This window comes from Apteryx rowi, unplaced genomic scaffold (genome assembly GCF_003343035.1).
Source record: "Apteryx rowi isolate R43461 unplaced genomic scaffold, aptRow1 scaffold_167, whole genome shotgun sequence".
Lineage (NCBI taxonomy): Eukaryota > Metazoa > Chordata > Aves > Apterygiformes > Apterygidae > Apteryx > Apteryx rowi.
Window position 1 is genome coordinate 517,296 of NW_020447941.1, and position 18,115 is coordinate 535,410.

Genomic DNA, 18,115 nt, shown 5'->3' on the forward strand with positions numbered 1-18,115 from the left:
AGTAGGAGAAAGTGGTCCACAGCCTGCCAGAAGAATTGTGCAAGTGGCTGAATGGAAAAGTGTGATATGATGGGCTGCAAAAGGTGGTCTTCTCCTGTCTTTCTTTTTTCCCTTGTTTTTTTTTCCACAGCTCTTCTTGTCCAAGTTCTTTTTTGTTTTGTGGAGAAGAGTTAGCTGGCAATTGCTCCGGTCAGCTTAAGTGAGCTAGCTGAGGAGACTTGGAGACATATTTGTAGCCACTTTCCAGGGTGCTGATAGAAGTTCCCCAGATCTGGAAGAGCTCTGAGAAGAGTGCTGCTGGTGGGGAGAAGCTGAGAATCTGGGGAGCTGTTGTGTCCTTATGGCTTCTTCTCTCTCCAGTTTCTGGCTTGGAATATAGCATCGTATCACACTTATGAGATAAAGCATATTGAATTTATGTAGGCAAGAACCACTGATTGAAGCAGACCCATTCACACTTAGTTATATGTAAAATGTGGATTCAAGCTCATCCCTAGCCCTACAGACTCCACTTGGACTTGGACGCCCCAACCAGGGTTCATTTTTTCTTGTGCATCATCACATGGCCCTCACATTATATTAACCAGATGGCAATATCATCTGCATAGCCCCACTGCCTGCAATGATTTTGCCTTACTGATTGGTTTTGAGTAGAAATCACGAGCAATGTATTTTGCCTTTAAGTCAGCAGATGAGACTGAGCATGTGTCTACAGGTTTTTTTATAGTGCTCCTCATCATAAGCCACAAATATTAATGTAAGGTATCTTCAACTCCACAGTTAGATCTGTATTACATGCACGCAGCAGATTTGTGGAGCAAGAAAGTCCCATTTTTTTCTGTACTCACTTTTCAGAGTAGAACCATACTTTAAATGACAAATGATGTTCTCTCTTCAGCAGGGATGAAACAAAAATTAAATCAAAGTATTATCAGAATGAGTTTAAGTGCCCCTAGAAAAAAAAATATTTGGGGACAACTCTATCACTTGCAAAATAAGTTATGGGAAGTAACTTCCACTGGAGGAGAAAGAAAGATATGGGAGGCAAGGGAAAACTCAGGTTTTATCTGCCTTCGAGTCAAAAACCTAACATCATCTATTCTTATTTTTAAGCTGTACAAAAATTAGGAGGGAGTTATTTTTATCACCTGGTTTCTATTTTATTATGTAGAGCCAGAGTTCATCCTTTTTCTAAGTTGTCCCTTATTTGGTAAGAAGTCAAATTAACGTTAGAAGGCCTAGTGACTATGTAAAACATTATTCATTATGATTAAGAGGATTTACTTTTGGGGTAAGACAGATCATTTGATGTCATGCCTGTTCTTACATGACTGAATCATATCTCAGTTGGTCCAAGTGGCAGTGAGGACATTGTTAAGGGCATTAATCCCTGGTGCTGTACAGTCATAGGTGAGATTGCCTTTCATGTTCAGTATAATGCAGATTTGTTGCTCTAGTAGTAACATTATACAATTAACACTTTACTGAATCTTGGTATTTTAACCATCAAGCGGGTTTTGCTCCCTTTCTCTTGGACAAAATCCCTCTTATTTTACAAAGTTGTGTTTTACTGCAGAAAGAATTTTAAAGTGTCATTTAAAAGTCCGTATCAATCAAATAACTGCAGAGATCCCTCAACTGTGTATTTATGCACTTCTGCTGGTTGTTGTGAAGTCCCTCACATTTGCATTTTGCCTCTGTTGTTATTTGCTTGCTCTGACGCTACTGTTTAAAATGGTCCCTTAAGGGTAATGGTGTTGAACAAGTGCGAGTCTCCCGGCAGCCAGTATCCATCGCTGTTCCTTGCAGGAGCATGGGAGCACACCGGCCTTGAACGCAGGGATGTGCGACGCTCGTTTTTTGCCGTGCCATTCTCTATTACCCACTATTTTTACCCCAAAGGCAGTTCATTTGCAGGAACACATGCGTCTTCCTGGTGAAACGCTGTCAGCATTTTTTAAAGCATTACAAAAAGTGAATTAGACCTAGTAGACTGCTTGGGCTCTTCTTGCATGAGGCCACGGGAAGAGGGACCCCAGCTAGATTTCAGCAGCCTTCCTGCAGTCGCAGCCTCCGTGCCTGGCTGTCGTGCGAGCCACTCTGCCTCCTGCTCGCTGCACCACCGAGACCAGCTGCCTGCTGGTTTGCAGACCTCTCCCGGGCTCTACCAAATGTTCTTCTGAAATGAAGTACATACGGGGGAAAGGCTGAAACTCGCCGTCTCTTCTCTGTCCCTTAAATTGTGTGTGTCTGGAAAAAAAACACAGCAAAAATTGGTGAAGCCTTGCAGGTCTTTCAAGAGCCTGCATGCCTCTGCAAATGCCACGCAAAATCTGGAATACACCCACGCATCCGTGTACGCATGCCTACGTGCGTGTGTTTGCTTGAGCTAGCGCTGAGCTAGTCTCCCCGTGACCACTTCTGCGTTTGCTACTGCCCAATGCTAGGAAGGGTTAACACGTGTCACGTATTCCTTCCTCTGCGCCAGGTCCCGTGTCCCACCGGAGCAGACATCAGTAAACTCCCCACGAACAGAGAAGTCGCGAGGAGACGTCCGCAAAGGTACGCGGGGAAGGTGCCTTCCAACCTTTTCGTTCTGCGCGATGATCAGGACTGCTCGAAGGCAACGCGCTGGCTACAAGAAAACATTGTCAGCGCGGAAGGTAAGGGTTTTGGTAAACACACATGCGCATTTGCGGAAACGTTTTCGAGGCTTATTGTTCGCTTAATTCCATGGTATAATTGGTGCCTGATTAATTCGAACAAAGTCTTTCATCTGCTGTGCTTTGTTTTCCAGATTAATTTACAATTTGTTGTCATTTTTGATACCCAGCATATTTAGCTAGGAAAAGGAGGCTTGAGATAGATTAATTATCTATAATTATTATATAAAACAGAATGAGTCCCAAATGCAAAGCTGGCTGGAGTCATTAATTAGCCAACTAAATAATAATTTAATTAGTGAATGTGTTTTTCTGTTGTATAGAAAAATGTCTAGACTTGAGGCATACCACAAAGAAAAGAGATCTGAATTAGGAGGTGGGTTTTTCTCAATATTTGTCATCTTTGCATTCAGTTACATCAGTTACAGAGTCTCACGCAGAACTGCAGGCTCCCAACGTTTTTTTATTAACCATGAAAGTCACACATTTATGCAGATTTTTACCCATCATATTTGTATTTCCTCAACCTGTTTCCATAAGTAGTAGTCTTTGACTTTTAAAAAAAAAGGTTATTTTACTGGAGTCTTCTACATTTGTATGTACATCGTTCATATGTTCATTAATTGAAGGAATGTATATGCTATAGAAAATACCTGGAATCACCCAGGTTTCCAAGTTAAACTCTTTCAACTACAGAAAAAGAGATCAAGGAGTAAAATGAACTGGCATGACATGAGTGGTGTGTACCACATATGAGCTGGGGCACTTCCGAGGAGGAAAGCTATAGAAATTTATAGAAATTACGAGTGACTGATTGCAACAACTGAGTTTCCTAAAGGCGTAGTGTAGCCTTCACTGACTCGTCTCCAGTTGTAAGCTAAATCCGCAGCTCCTGATGAGGTCAGTCTGGAGGGACCTTTTAGAGACGTGGGCTGCGGGACACTTGGTGCCACCCCCTACTTCCCCACCCCAGCTCCAGTTCCCTCTCATTTCTCTTCCCGCCTTATGTCCCCTGCTGCTGCAGACGTAAATTATAAACCGTGCTGAACTGGAGAAGTCCCTCTCCACCCTCTCCAGTTTCCTATCTCCATTTCTGTTCTTCACCACTCTGCTTCTTTTTCTGCTTATATTTCTTATGAATCTTGTTCTTTCGGACTTAATCATAGCTTTGCCTAAGATATCTACTCTATCTGAAAAACAAGTGTGCTTTTCAGCAGCTAGCCTATTCTGGAGGTGAAATCTAATAAGCGCCTGGGTCGGGGAGATGTGGAAGCAGGGCTCCTGGTGAGTTCAGCAATTGCCTTGGACGTCTGTCAGCTCTCTGCAGGCCACGCGATCACGTCTGCTGGGATGGCTGCAGTTTTGTGCTTCCGTTTCGTTTCCATCTCTACAGTTCTCCCCGTTTTGCCTTCAATAAACAGGAGGGATATTAATCCCACCTCATGTATTTCTGGTGTTCAGATCTCACCCAAACTTTGATGTACTGTTTGTCAAATTCTACTAACTTACTTTAAAAATGTTAGCATTTAGAATTTTTCAGATAATATTGGATATTAAAAAAATAGGATATGCATATGTTTAATTTAAGAAAGAAAATTAACTGGCTAGTAAAACTGTATTATACTGATTATTGTAGGTGCACAGAAATACACATTTCATCCTTCCACTTCAGGTATAAAAATAATTCTCCTTGACTTGTACTCAGTCTTCTTCCCATACAACTTTCTTCCACTTTGTGCTACTCTTATTCAGCTATTTACTGTTTTTATCGAAATTTGTCTTGAGCCCGCTGTGTCAAGCCATGGTTTTTTTTGGCATGGGGAGGGTGCCTTATTCAACCAGTAGTTAAGTGTGTTTTGGGATCCCGTAGGATCAAACCCCTGAGAGAGCTCGGGCAGAGGAACACCCAACGTGGGAGCTCGGGCAGCTCCAAGAGAGAAGGAGGCAGCGTGGGCCAGTGCTGGGCTTGCTTGGGAGCCGATCTCTGGATGCCCGAGGAACTTTAGAAAAAGAAAGTCAGCTCCGGAGGTCTGACCCTTCCATGCCAACGTCCTGGCTGAGCTGTGGGGGGTCAATTTTTAAGTCAGGTACCTAGAGTGAGGCTTAACAGTTAGCCGAGATAACTGACACCAGTCCATCTGGGCTTCTTAGTCAATGGCAAGAGATCCTAGCAGAGGTCCATATGCAGATATCCGTCGAGTTTGGTTTCTGCTCTCAACTACCCCCAGCTACACAGCGAGCCGAGGAAGAAAAGCCCCAAATCAGGGAGTGTGAATATTCCTCCCGTGGTTCTGGAGGTTTTTAAAAGGAAAGTGTTAATCATTGAATTTTTAACAATTTGAGTCTCACTAGGCTAATTGGATGAAATCTTCGTTTGGTAGCACTGATTTTGAGAGCAGCTTTTAATTAAGAGTTAAGGTAGGGGTTTTAATTGCTTTTCCTCCCCTCTGCGAGCGCTGGAAGCGGCTCCGCTCTAGCCGGAGTCAGCGGATGCTTTTTGACGGACGTCAGGCAGAGCGGGATCAGCCTCGTGGCGCGCACGGGCGCGGGAACGGCTTGGCAGGACGCGGCGGCCGGCCCCCCACCCCGGGATGGGGCCGGGGCTGGAGGCATCTGCCATCCACTTCCCGGGGGCTTGCGCGGGCAGCTCCGGAAGGGCCTGCCGACACCGCGCGCCCAGCAGCAGGGCGAGCGCCAGCCCTTGCGGCCGGCGCTGCCGCTCCTCTGACGAAACCCAGCCGCCTAATGCATGTAACCTATTATAGCTGTAATTGCGACTAATTGAAATGCATCTCCTATTAGCTCTGCACTTTCCATGAAAATAAAAAAGTAGGATGGGAGTAAAGTCAAGAACGAAACTGCTTTAATGGCCCAAAATGGAGCAATTATTTTTTTCTCTTTACCTAAACATAGTTTACTGCCTTATTAAAAGCATGTTTGTAGGAATACTATCGCATTAAAATTCCAGTGCATGAATCACCAACCAGAGCCACAGTTGCTTTAGCTAATACTGGTTTTCTCCTTTAGCTTTTGCAAACTAAAAAAAATTCAGGTCATGCTGGGGTCATTGAAATCTTGTGCTTCCACTTATGGAAAATGAATGATACTGTTCTGCAGCAGAACGTTGGCATTCTAGTAATAAATGATAAAACTACTCTAACAGTCTTTATTTATGGCTGCTTTTTTCCATGGAAGATTATTATGTTTACTCGTAGATAGATACATTTCCATGCAGTTAAGTAATAAAGGCATCTTGAGGAATCGCTATCTGTCCGGTGAACATAATTTCAGTCCATAATGAATATCTGTAGTTCCTAGACTACTAGCACTGTAATCTAAAAGGCCACTAATACTGTAATAAGCAGAAACCGTAAATTGTTGATTTACAAGAGGTCAGTAAAGGAGCATTGCTTTCCTTAATCTAATGTAGTTGTATTTAATATTACCATATAAAACAGAATTTTAATTTTCCTTGAGAAATGCAGGGCTTGAATTTGATCTTGTATATACAGAAATGCCAACGTATAATGCCTCTGAAGAAGCTTATTCTGCCAAATGGCTCAGCTCTCTCAGTCGCCCAGGCTTGCGTGCCTTAGTCAGAACGAAGCTTTGCTAGGCTGTGTCCTTGCTAAGCACTTCTCACTCCCCTTTTCCAGCCGCTGCATCCTCTTCGGCTGCTCATGTTCTTCACCTCTCGCTAATTAAGAATGTCTAAATGTAATGTGAGATTGTCAGCATACGCATAGCGTGTTCTTACCTGCATTATTAGCACATTAGGTTATTAAAAATGAATATATCAAATTTCATCTTTCACCGCTGCTTCTGTTTATTTACTTCTTGCATTACACCCTGCCGCAGCAGTGAAAGAACGGATCAGTCTCACTTCTTCCTTCCTTTTTGGCTCTCTGATGAGGACAGTCCTGCCTGCAAATAGGTGTCCTGGCAGCTCTGAGCAACTGAAAGGATTCTTCCGGCTTGAAAAGTCAACTTAGCAACTTTACACATTGGACAGAATTCTCATTATCACACATTATACATATTCTGTATTATATTTATGAAAGCAGTAGAGTCTCTTTCTTCTTATAATTTCAGATAAATACATTTTTGCAAGTAAAATTGTTCTGTGTCTCTAGTCACTCACGTGAACAGTAAAAATATGCTTTCCATCATTTCTGAACATATATAATCATGGGGCAAATCTTTTCTCTGACCATTATGAAGACATATGTTTATTTGGCAGCTACAAGTAGCCAAACTGATGCGGACAAAAAAATAACCTTCTAGTTAAAGGGGAATAATAGAATATGCTAGCAATGTTAACATTACTGTTCCCGGGAGCTAGAGCTCTGGGAAGTCTCCGTTTAGTATTGCTCTGTGTCACACACAGTATAACATGGTTCCAGGGAAATTAGTTTAGCCTATGAAATAATAAGATTTAGGTTGTAGGGGATGCTGTCACTTGTAGCGAGACCTAAATGCCAATGCCGAGAGAGACGTACAAGTTAGTTGCATGAGGCACTCTCTTACCTTCTCATCGCTGCTTACCGCGGTGCCAGCAAGGAAAACAAATCCTGCCAAAAATAAAGATCAATCCATGTATGCAGGAAACTCAACTGTGGGTCCAAATTCTGGTCGCAGTTACTGCTACATAGTCTGAGGGTGGCCAGAGCCAGCTGCTCTTTATGTCAGTTAAAAGCCATTTCTGAAACACCTCACGTGTTTCAACACTTTTTTTAGTACATTCCTCCCTACACGTTTCCTTCAGTGCCAAACCATGGGCTATTTTCATAGAGACCATAGAGAAACTTTTGCCATATCATCCCTCTTCCCATAGAAGGCCATATTTCCACTGTGTTATCCATCAACTTCCACCTGAGCCTGGACAAGGCTGGCGTGGCCTGGGGTTTATGCATCGGCTTTCTTCTGGTTTACGGACATCACCTGGAAAAGCAACACTAGGGCATTTTTAGCTGTCCCGCAATTCCCATTCTCTCAGTTCCATGCTGGAATGTATGATGTCCTCTACTGCAAGCACGTTCACATGTCGGCTTGCATAGGTAGGGCTCTATTATTTCCTGTTTCTGCCGAAGTTTTCCCAGAGAGCACCTGCTGCCCAGCTGCTCTGCCCAGGTACAGGACAGCAAATGCACTGTGAAGATGCACTTGGTGCATCCTTGTGCATATTGACGGTGCAATGCAGAGCACCTTTGGGCAGCAGCCAGGGTAAGCGTGCGGAGCTTTTGCAGCACGTCTTTCTGACGCTTGCTAGACGCTGTGAACGTATCGCATAGATGGAGCGTGGCTATGTTGCATGCTTTTCTTGAAAGTGCTGGACAGACTGCACACCAGCGCTGTATGGCCTAGGGGCACATGCAGACACTTGTGATTTCTGGTTACGGGACGGTTTGGTAGTGGCTATGACACAGTGGGTCTCATCAGGCTGCCATGCATCTGGAAATCTTGCAAAAACATGGGAAGTCCTCAAAATCTGAATGGAGAACATTTCAGTGCAGAAGACAGGGTTATATGCATGAAACCAGAGACCTGCGTTAGTCTTTGGATAGATCCCATGAGAGTTAGACTAAATAGACTCATCTTGCTCCAAAAGATGTCGGAATCATGCCCTTAAGTTGCGTATTTCACCTCGTGGCTATGAAGGGAGGCTGCAATGAGCCTCTCAGAAGTAGACACACAAAGTCAGATGAGATGACTCTAACTTCCACTTCAAATGCCAAAGTCCAGAGTTGTAATCTCAGAATAATCACTCAACTGCAATATAAGGAAGTGCCTAAAATCCCTGGGTATCTCGGTTCTGCTGGTACCTTTCTATAGGCTCTGTATATGTTTCTTGGCATACCGCAAGACCTGAACACGTAGGAGCTTATGGGTCTTATGAAGGCCTGGCCGAATTCACAGGCTGGGTGCTCCTCAGCCCGCCTTGGCCTTGCAGCTTGGGGCGAGCTGTCCGAGGGGTTGGACACAGCACAGAACCAGAGCTGGGGGTTGTGTGACTGCCTGCTTCTGCATGCCGGGTGTATCCACGGAGGAGCCTGGAGGCCTGGGTTCCGTTCTCCCCTCGCTTGGGGAGGAATTCAGCTACAGGCCTCATGGCAAAGCATCCGAACCACCAGGAAAGCAGTTCCCAGTCCATCTTGCAGGAGCTGTTCCGTTCTGCATAGATTATTTGAAGGCTTAGTTGATCACAGAGCAGAAAAATGCTGTCTATCCTGAGCAGGGGGACAGAAGGAACAAGGAGGAGAGAAGCAGGTTTCAGTCCCTGCCCAGAGGAATGTTTACGTGTTTTATATTAAACCATCCTTAGATAAAACACCTAAATGTTCCGGTGTATCCTGCCTCCCTTGCTCCCAGGAGGGCTTTAACCATTAGCCTGCAGAGTCACGTTATCCTCGCGCAGAACCTCCTTCCCTCCCTTCCGCACGTCTTTACTCTCCTCTCGAACTATGCAGCGGGAAGGGGAACTGCTTCAGTAAGAGGATCTGCAAGACGCTGCCGTGCAGCCTGCCGCTTCGTGGTTACGGGCAGAAGAAGGGAGATTGCAAAAAGCAAGGCACCTGGGTACATCTGCATGGGTGTCAGCGTTGGCCTGAGGTCAAGCTTTTGCTGAAGGAAGCGGCAGCGCTGGTGACCTCCCATATTGCACGACGGCTTGTTTTCTATAACTTGTTCTTTCTGTAGTTTGCATTTCTTTTTTCTGTGTGATGAATTTAATTCGCTCCTGTTTCTCCCCTCTCCCCCCCCCCCCAGTAAGTGCTTTGAATAAGCAAAATTGAGAAGGGAGAGAAAAAAAAAATAAAAAAAAAAAAAAAAAACCCTAGAGGATTTTCAATCAAAATAATTTCAAATTATGGGGTCAGAATGAATGTCATACTTCTATGTGAAGTACTTGCCTACTTTGTGGGATGTTTTGTACAGATTCTTCACTAAATTATCTTAGCTACTGTTGCTAGGTAACATTATTTGCTTCATAGCATCAGAGAAATAAGAGGGTCAAAGAGAGCAATTTCATATTATTATCATCTGAGTTACACTAATAAGGTTTTCATTGTATGTCTTAGAAATTTTTCCCTGTTTTTGTTTTTTTGTTTTTTTCCCTAGGGAATGTCATTGTCTATGGGAACACAATTGACATTTACACCACAGTGGAAACCCTCTTATCTCTTGGAATTGATGGTTCTCGCATACATCTCGTGCAGCCTCCGCTTAGCTCGCACGTTACTTGCCTGAACAACAGCGCGATCGAAAGTGCCGTTGAGGAGGCGCTGGCGCAGGCCGGTGTGTCCGTCTATTACGAGAGCATCCTGGCAGAGTGGAGTGAAGGCGACCACCCGGGCCGCATGACGTGGGCTTCTTTCACGACTAACACAAAACCGTTTAAATTGCACTGCTCAGTAAGTATACGCTTTCGTTGTATTTCCTTCTGTTTTTTTAAGACAAAGACGGTTGGATTTAGCTAATCCCTCATTGGTTTATCTGTTTTCTCGTTGTCTCTAGAAGATTTAACGTTCGCTTGTTAATCTGAAGGATTGTTTTTTAAAAATCCAAATAAAACCGTTGTTGATTCCCTGGCTGATTTGGATTAAAATGTATTTAAGTCAGCTGACTCACAAATAGTTGTTCATTGATGAATGACAAATACTCTTAATTCATTTTCTAAATCATTCTAGAGATCCTTTTATTATTTAAATGAGTACAGTAACTCCTGCCTGTAGTTATGTGAATTCGATTAAGAATCTGAAATAAAGTCATACTAGAAGGCAATGATGTTAGGACAGAGGGGCCTACTGCGTAACTTAATTAAAATGTATTTTTGAACAGTTCTTTCTCTCTCTACATTTATGACTGCATTTTTGTTCAACTACAGTATCAATAGCTTACCTAGGTATATTACACACACACGAATGCATATGGCACCACGGGGAGATTTGGGTCAGTTTTTAACCTTTCCTAATGGGCAAAATAGGCCTACTTTCCCTTATTGGGCTAATCAGTGCGAGCGAGCACTTTTAGTAGGATCATTTCAAAACACGCATCCGAAGGAGGCCTTATGGCCATCTCAGAACATCCCCTCTGCGCGCCCACTCCTTTTGCGTCCTAATTCTGGAGAGGAAGGACCATGTGCTACCCCCCAAAAGCGCTCCAGGAGTAGGCGTTCCCTCCCAGCTCCCCTCCACTGGAAAGCTGTAAAACACTGCTTTTTTTCCAACCCTTTTCTTTTTAGTTTATGGATACCTAAATCTTTCCTGATGGAGGTGAAGACCTTGCATGGCATTTTTATCCCACTAACAGTCAGCTGACTTAGTTCTCTTTTAGGTCCACTTATCAGTAGTCCCGGGATCTAGTAGTCTAGAGGTCTTGAGACCAGGCTGAAGCCCACGGCTTTGAACCTTTCATTCTCCCCAAATTTTCCTTCCATTCTCTCCTCCTATGCAGCTTTTCAGTTTCTCTCCTCTTTCCCTGAAATCCCTCTTTTTTTTATCGTTCTTCCCCAAAAATATTAAACTGGTTCTTGTTCTTACAACTTAACGTTCGTTGTCCTCACCACCTCCCCCTAAACTCCCTTTCTTTTCTCTGTCACCTTCTCCGTGTGACCTTTATCTCTTCTTCAGTGGCCCCGTTTCCTAGTCGTTCTTTTCTTTCGCCCAGCGTCCCTGGTTATGGTTATGGTCCTTTCCTGTTACCGTCACTCTTCTCCATCCTCTAGGAAGAGGAAGGAGCAATTGCTTGTGACACGAGGGGCCGTGTCCTCTCCCGGAGCAGTTCAGCTGTCCAGCTGCCTTCTGCACGGAGAGCCACCTGCATGGGGAGGCTCGGCGGCGGAGGAGGGATCCCGTGGGGATTTGAGCCGATATCCAATGTTGATTTGGCATTTCTGGGGGGGCTTAGTTTGCTGAGACCTGCAGGACGAAAATGACAGGAGAAAATCTCCTCTTCCCCTAAAGCAGCCGCCTGCCTGCCTGCCTGCCTGCCTGCCTCCCTGCTCGCCCTCCAGGGCTGACAGATGGCTCCCAGCCCGGCGGCTGCAGCGGTCCCCTGCCACCCGGTCGGTGATGAGGTCCTGCCTGCCAGCAGGCGCAGTGCTGGAACGCGCCGGTGCACAGAGCGGCCCTGACCTCAGGGCTGCTACGTGGCCAGAACTCCTTTGACTACGCTTAGCTCATTCGATGTCTTGCACACAAAAAAAAGCACAGCCTTCTGCTGCCGCATCTCCGTTTCAGCAGCGTCGCTGGACCTTCATGCTCTCTTCGCTTCCCTCTCCTACGCCTTTTCTTCTGGCAGCTCATCCAGTCGACCGTCAGTGTCTGAAGCTTGCCTGCATCCGTAGGAAGGTTCTTCAGTGGCGTTATTGGGCAGTACCTTTACCCAGCTCACAACTGTGTCCACCCTGAGGCGGACCACAAGGGAAGTACGTATTACTGACGCTGTTTTACCCTGATGCAGTTATGTCTCAGGCTGATTGAGATGAAGGCAGTAGGACAGCACATGCTCCTCTGATAATTTCTTTCACCCTTTCCTCAGCCTGTGCAGCAACATTTCTTGATGGTAGACAGCAGCACTCATCTTGCTCTATAACCGTTTTGAAAACGGAGGGCGCTGATTAAGGGGAAGACTCCTTATTAAGGGCCCGGAGCTTGGCAAAATGTACTGTAGCAACGAGGTGCCATCAGTCTTCATCTCTATCCTTCGCAGACCATCTGATGGTGTAAAGTGTATCTCAACGTTGTCCTTATTACCTGTAACCCTGAATGTCTCCAGTCTCCACCCTTATTTCTCACTGTTTTGGGGACCTCTGTTCTCCCAGCTCTCGTCCCATTCTTTATAACATGCACCTAGGAAGAAGACATTGCTCATAGTTGTAGCTCTTTTCATGACACGGTGGAGGGGAGACCAAATAACTCCGTCTCTATAGCTTATGTTGGAAATATCAAATGCTCCCACAGCACCCTAAAACTCCAGCTCAGCTTTGGTCTTGTCTCACCCATTCCAAAAATAGCCCTTGTAGCTTAGTGCCACCCGCTGGGGACCCTGATGCTGTGCTCAGGTGCTCGGCCCAGCAGTTGATCTCCACCCTCACTCAGGTTTAGGAGAACAGAAATCCTTGTGGTTTGCAGCTGCCCGAAATCTCTCTTAATACCAGATAAGTGCTAAACTGAAAGTAAAAAGCAAGTGTTCTTTAATACTAATGCAAGTCTTAAGATTTACTCTATGCGGAGACAGGCACAAAAACAAATTAAAGCTATACTTCGGTTTCGTTCCATGAGGTAATTCAGCTAAAAGGCTGCGACATCCGCTAAGATCCAGATTTTAGGCAGGATTGGTTTTGCTTCCCCCGCACAGGCCGGTTTAGGACTGCGGCGTTGAAATCTGCTTTCTCTGCTAGGTTCAAGCTGCCGTTTTCTGGTTTGCTCTACACCGGGAATCTCTCCCGCTTCTGTTGTCTAAAATGGCTTTTGGAGAGAGCAGCAAATACGGGGCAGGGACTGCTATGTGCTTGTGCCCCTCCGGCTCCGAGCTGGAACGATTCAACCTTACTGACCTGCTCCTCGTCTCTTATAGCTTAGAACTGGGACATCTCCAGGTGACATGAGGGTTTTACGTTCCCTAACTCCTGTCTCACCTCGACCTGAGGAGACACCTCTTTCCTTAGTGAGCACATTCTTGGTTCCAGATCTCAGCCTGGTTTTTGCCCCTCTAAAATCACTTTCAGACAAGGTAGTGAACCAAATAAATCACATATCAAGAGAAGCGTTGAATGCCTGCGATCCTAAGTCAACTGACAAGTTTCTCTGTCAACGCGCAGAGCCTACGCAGAGCATGCAAACAAAATGAAGAGCCATGTGGCGGGAGCCCGCAATCGTCCCTCTTGCAGGGTCTGTGTTCGCTTTCGGAGCAGCTTTGGGGGCACCTGGGACATTTCGCTTGCCATGCTGTGGGCCCATCTGTTCCACACTGGTGCCTAACGTGTCGGATGAAATGGTGGCCACTTCCAGCGCTGCCTTCTTTGCGATGCTTGGCATGGTGCTGCTGCCTTCGCTTGTATTTTGGGAAGAAAAGGTCCCACCTGCGTCCTCATGTCCCAGAACAGGGATGATGCAGATGCCACGGGAAGAAAAAAGAAAGGAATTATCACTATTTTTTTCTTTGAGACTTAGAGGAGGTATTTAAGGATTTAGGGCTACTTTCCTTCAGTGTCTTTGGACTCTCCTGTGGGGAAGACAAGCTCATGGACTCAACAGACACTGCTCCCAAAATAAATCCCGTATCTCAGGGCCAATTCTGTAACCCGTAAAACAGCAGAGACTCTGTCCTCCAAGAACCTCTTTTTTAAAACCCACAAGCCAAAGCATATTGAATAAGAATCTGCTCTGTTTATTACCAGATTCAGTAATTTACTGCCAAATGTATCAAGTACTTTACTTAAAAGCACAAGGCTCACCTGGGCTGACCCAGAAGATCGATGGCTAGACGCCCATCCAGACCCGCGCCGTGTCTCAGAGTGGCCACCCCAGGCACTTCGGAGGCAGGCGTACCCCAGCAGTAACTAGGTGCAGGCTAATCTGCCGCCTAAAGCAAGTGTCATCCAGAGCTCGAGCAGTTAGAGGTGTGTTTCAGCCTTGACAAAGCTTGGATGTTCTTTCCAAAATTTAAGTCGCTGTTAAGTATAATAAATCTGACTGCTTTTCATTTTCCTGTAAATATTCGGTCCTTTTGCAACCCTCACAAATCTCTTGGCCTCCACAGCTTCCCTTGGCTTATGTTCTGCCTCTGCGCTTTGACTGAGGATGACATTTCCTCTTGACAACTTGAATTTCCTATCTTCTCATTTAATTGAATGTCCCTATTCTGGTAGCCATAGTAGCGTAGTTTGCTGGTAAACAGTTAGGTACAACAGTTCAAAAATTATTTGCAAGATGGAGTTAGCCTGCTAAAATGCAAAGTACATCATTACTTAGTTTTTCAATTTGGCTTAAGCATTTGAAAGAAAAAAAGCAACTTTTTAAAGAATTCCAGTCTGTTTCATATATGCAAACTAACACAGAAAATATGCTAATCCACTCAGGCTATTTGAGATAGTTAATATTAGAGTTATTAAAATAAAATTAATCTAATTTACCAGAAGTAGATGAGTCTAGTTTCATATTTAATAGTTATAAATATGGGATCAGTAGGATATATCTGTGTATATAAAATCATGCTGTATTTCATGTTCTTGTTTGTAAAATAAATAACATTCAGAATGAATGTTTTTTCATTCAGAGTAAGGATTTTATTTATGAAACCAGCCAGTAACTAATGTGTAATAACCCACGCTTACTGACATCTTTTTTTTAGGCATTTTTTAGCTTTGCCAGTAGGACAGTGGATTATGAAACCTTCAAGGCAATTAATGATGCTTGCCTTGTTTATGATGGGAGACTTGTGATTGATACCAATTTCCAAACTAATGACGACAGCATCAGGGCTGCAGGTCCCTTAACAAAGTTCTCCAATAGATACTTTGCAAATGAGTGGACTCACAGCAACTTCAGTTCGAAAGAGATCGGCTTCCACCTTGCCGTGTCTATGCTGAATCTCCTTGATCCAAACCTTGAGCCCCTTTCCGAGCCACAGAAAGACGTGGATAGACTCATCCCCCTGTACAAGGGGTGTAAAATTAAAGGTATGTCAAAATGGACTTCTGCCATACTTTCATACCCTCTTCAGTATTTTCGCTGTTACACGGCAAAGGTAAGTTCATCTCACCTAAGTAGCCATCTAACAGCATCAGCCGAAGTCACCAAAGCTCCCTAATGGTCAGTGGCGCCTATCGGAGAGTGCCTCTAGGTGACACTGGGGAGCGATTCTGCTTGCATTAAGGGAAAGATGCATTTTCCCTTGGTATCACCCAGCTCAAGACAGCTAAAAGTTTTATCTCTATGCCAGATTATGTTCAAGTGAGAGGAATAGCAGCATCCAGAAAATGAGCCATGCTGTCTACTACGTGAGATCTCAGAGAGGTGGGATGAAGGGTTTGCAAGAATTCCATATTAACCGTTCTTCAGCTGTCTTTAGCTCCATAGTCTTATCTAGCATTTGCAAAAAATAAGCTTATATTTTAGATTTTTGCTAATAATGGACCAAGTTGTTCTTTCATTTATACTGCTGTGAATATGGAGTGATTCCAGTGAAAATCAGTATCTTTATTCCAAGTTCAAGATCAATAAAGCCATGATCAGAACTTTTCACTGTGTGGCTACTGCACCAGAATATATAAAAGTACAAAAATATATATATATTTAGAACATGAACTCCACTTAAAAAAAAAGATCTTTGTTTCCTCTGTGATTTAGTGAATAAATACATGATTATGGGAGAGGGAGGGCAAGCAAACACTTTATTTTCCTTTTCTTTTATGATTGAATAAATCTAATCTTTTAATTTATGGCAGGAGGTGTTCTTCCAGGAGGTTATAATTACTTGCATGTTTCCAAACCAGAAATCCCTATGTGCTTGGACATACAACTTGCACAGCCTAATTATGTAAGTTATATTATTTAACTTTCCTTTCTTTTGCCCTCAGTTTTGAAAGATGTTCTTATTCAGAACACAAAACCAAAAAGAGATAGATACATAAGTATCACGCGTCTCAAAATATATCTTGAGTAAGGGCGGACATCAGCAGGTAGTTAGAGGCCTTCTGAGCTGGGACTCAGCAGCAGACTCTGGAATGGAACAAACTGCATTAAAGCAAGTCTCTATGTATTTAATGTAATTTAATTTACTTGTAAATTCACTAGCACATTGTAAATATAGTATAGATACAGATAAGATTAAAGCTACATCTGACCAAGCTCTTTACTTCAATTCTTTCTTCTTTTGCCATGAAATCTATCAAAATGTAATGATCCTTGAAGGCAGGAGGTAGCGACAAAGCCCTAAATCACCCAAACTCTTCATCACTACATGTGGCACTTCTTAGGATTCACACAGTTCCTCGATGTGGCACTGCAGCCTGACTGCTTGACCCTCTTTTTGGAGCTGGTGGCTCAGTGCCGTGCCTCTCTGGCCACCTCTGGAAGAGGTGCGCTCCGTACTTTGCTAGCAGAAAGCACCTAACGCTGCAACCATGAGTCGTCTTCCTTTGGACAGCAGAGAGAGAGAAGCGCGCTGTGCAGCTGCGCTACGTGGGAGAGTCTCCCACAGCACAAATGGGGAGAGGCTTCTCTTCCTGGAGAAGCGGATTTGTGAAGCAAGAAGACTTTAAGGCCAGAGAAGACCATGCCTCGTCAAGCTCCTGCTTCATAGAGATTATAGCTTGTTCCTCGGGGATTTCTGCATCAAACTCATTCTTGTGGATGATCTAAAGAGTGTCTTTTAGAAGGCTGCTTCAGTGTTGATTTTAAAACTCAGATAGTAGCGATCCACAGAAAGAAGAGAGCTTTTTAAAAAGGAACCCAGATTTTAGGAGGAAAAAACAAAAAAATCAGAACGTGGCTCACCTTTTCTCCTAACTTCGCAGTCCAGGAAGAGCATTATGGGGAGAGGAAAGCCGGGTCCGGTGGCTCACGTTGCTGGCACATGACTATAGCATTCTGCTGCTGTGCCTTGGATCGCCGTTTCCTATCCTCTTTTCAGGGGCTGCGTCGGGCAGCATCTTTAGAGCCACTCCAGAAACTTCATGTAAATCCTAAAAGCCCTTCCTAAGAAAGAAATACGAGAAGCCGGTGAAGCATATTACCTGCGAGATGTGGAAATAACAAAGGTTACTGTAGTCTAGCAACAGATTTTTAAAAATATATAGAAAAGGAACATGAATACAGCTTTACAAAATAGCTTCGAGCCTTTGATCACCTCCCGGCGATGCGAGGTTTGAAACACAGTGTTATATTTCTGTCTTCCATTAATTTTACCAGCTGATTTAACCAGCTGAAATTTCCATGATTTAACCAGCTGAAGCTAAACGCTACAGTTTGAGCATCAATATTATTATTCTGTTGTTAATAGCAATGTTAGTATTCCAGCAAGAGTCCGCAGCCCCTGCTCAGGTTAGCAAGGGGGTGTCGCTGTGCCGAGAAATATTCAGTTTATAAAGAGAAAAAGAGGCTGCCCGGGGGAGGCAGAACCGCGAGGTGGAAGGCTGTGCCTGAGATCGCACCGTACGGGGCGGAGGGGCAAAACAAGACCAGCGCCGGTCTCCTGCACGGGGCACTGCGCGACCCGACCGGCAGCTTGCCAGGCTGCTCTGCGGGACTGCAGCGAGGAGACGATGGAAAAACCAGTGCATGTAAAACCCGTGAAGCCTTGAATAGGCAGAATTTCTCGCGTCGATGGGAACAGCTTTTGTGGTTTTGTCGAAGCAAAAATATGTTCTTCAAGTAGCTGATCAGTGTCGTATGTGTTTTTTATTTACATGTTATTATATATGTATTTATATATTTACATATATAAATATA

At 44.3% G+C, this 18,115-nt stretch overlaps 1 protein-coding gene across 1 annotated transcript in view; it reads left to right on the top strand.

The window, feature by feature from the left end:
* Positions 1-18,115, top strand: part of CFAP61 (cilia and flagella associated protein 61) — a 123,048-nt gene that overhangs the window by 84,756 nt on the left and 20,177 nt on the right. Inside the window, exons 20-23 of the mRNA XM_026060200.1 lie at positions 2,489-2,663; positions 9,780-10,072; positions 15,015-15,342; positions 16,111-16,202. Of these exons, the coding sequence (XP_025915985.1) occupies positions 2,489-2,663; positions 9,780-10,072; positions 15,015-15,342; positions 16,111-16,202 (888 nt within the window). The remainder of the gene's footprint in view (positions 1-2,488; positions 2,664-9,779; positions 10,073-15,014; positions 15,343-16,110; positions 16,203-18,115) is intronic.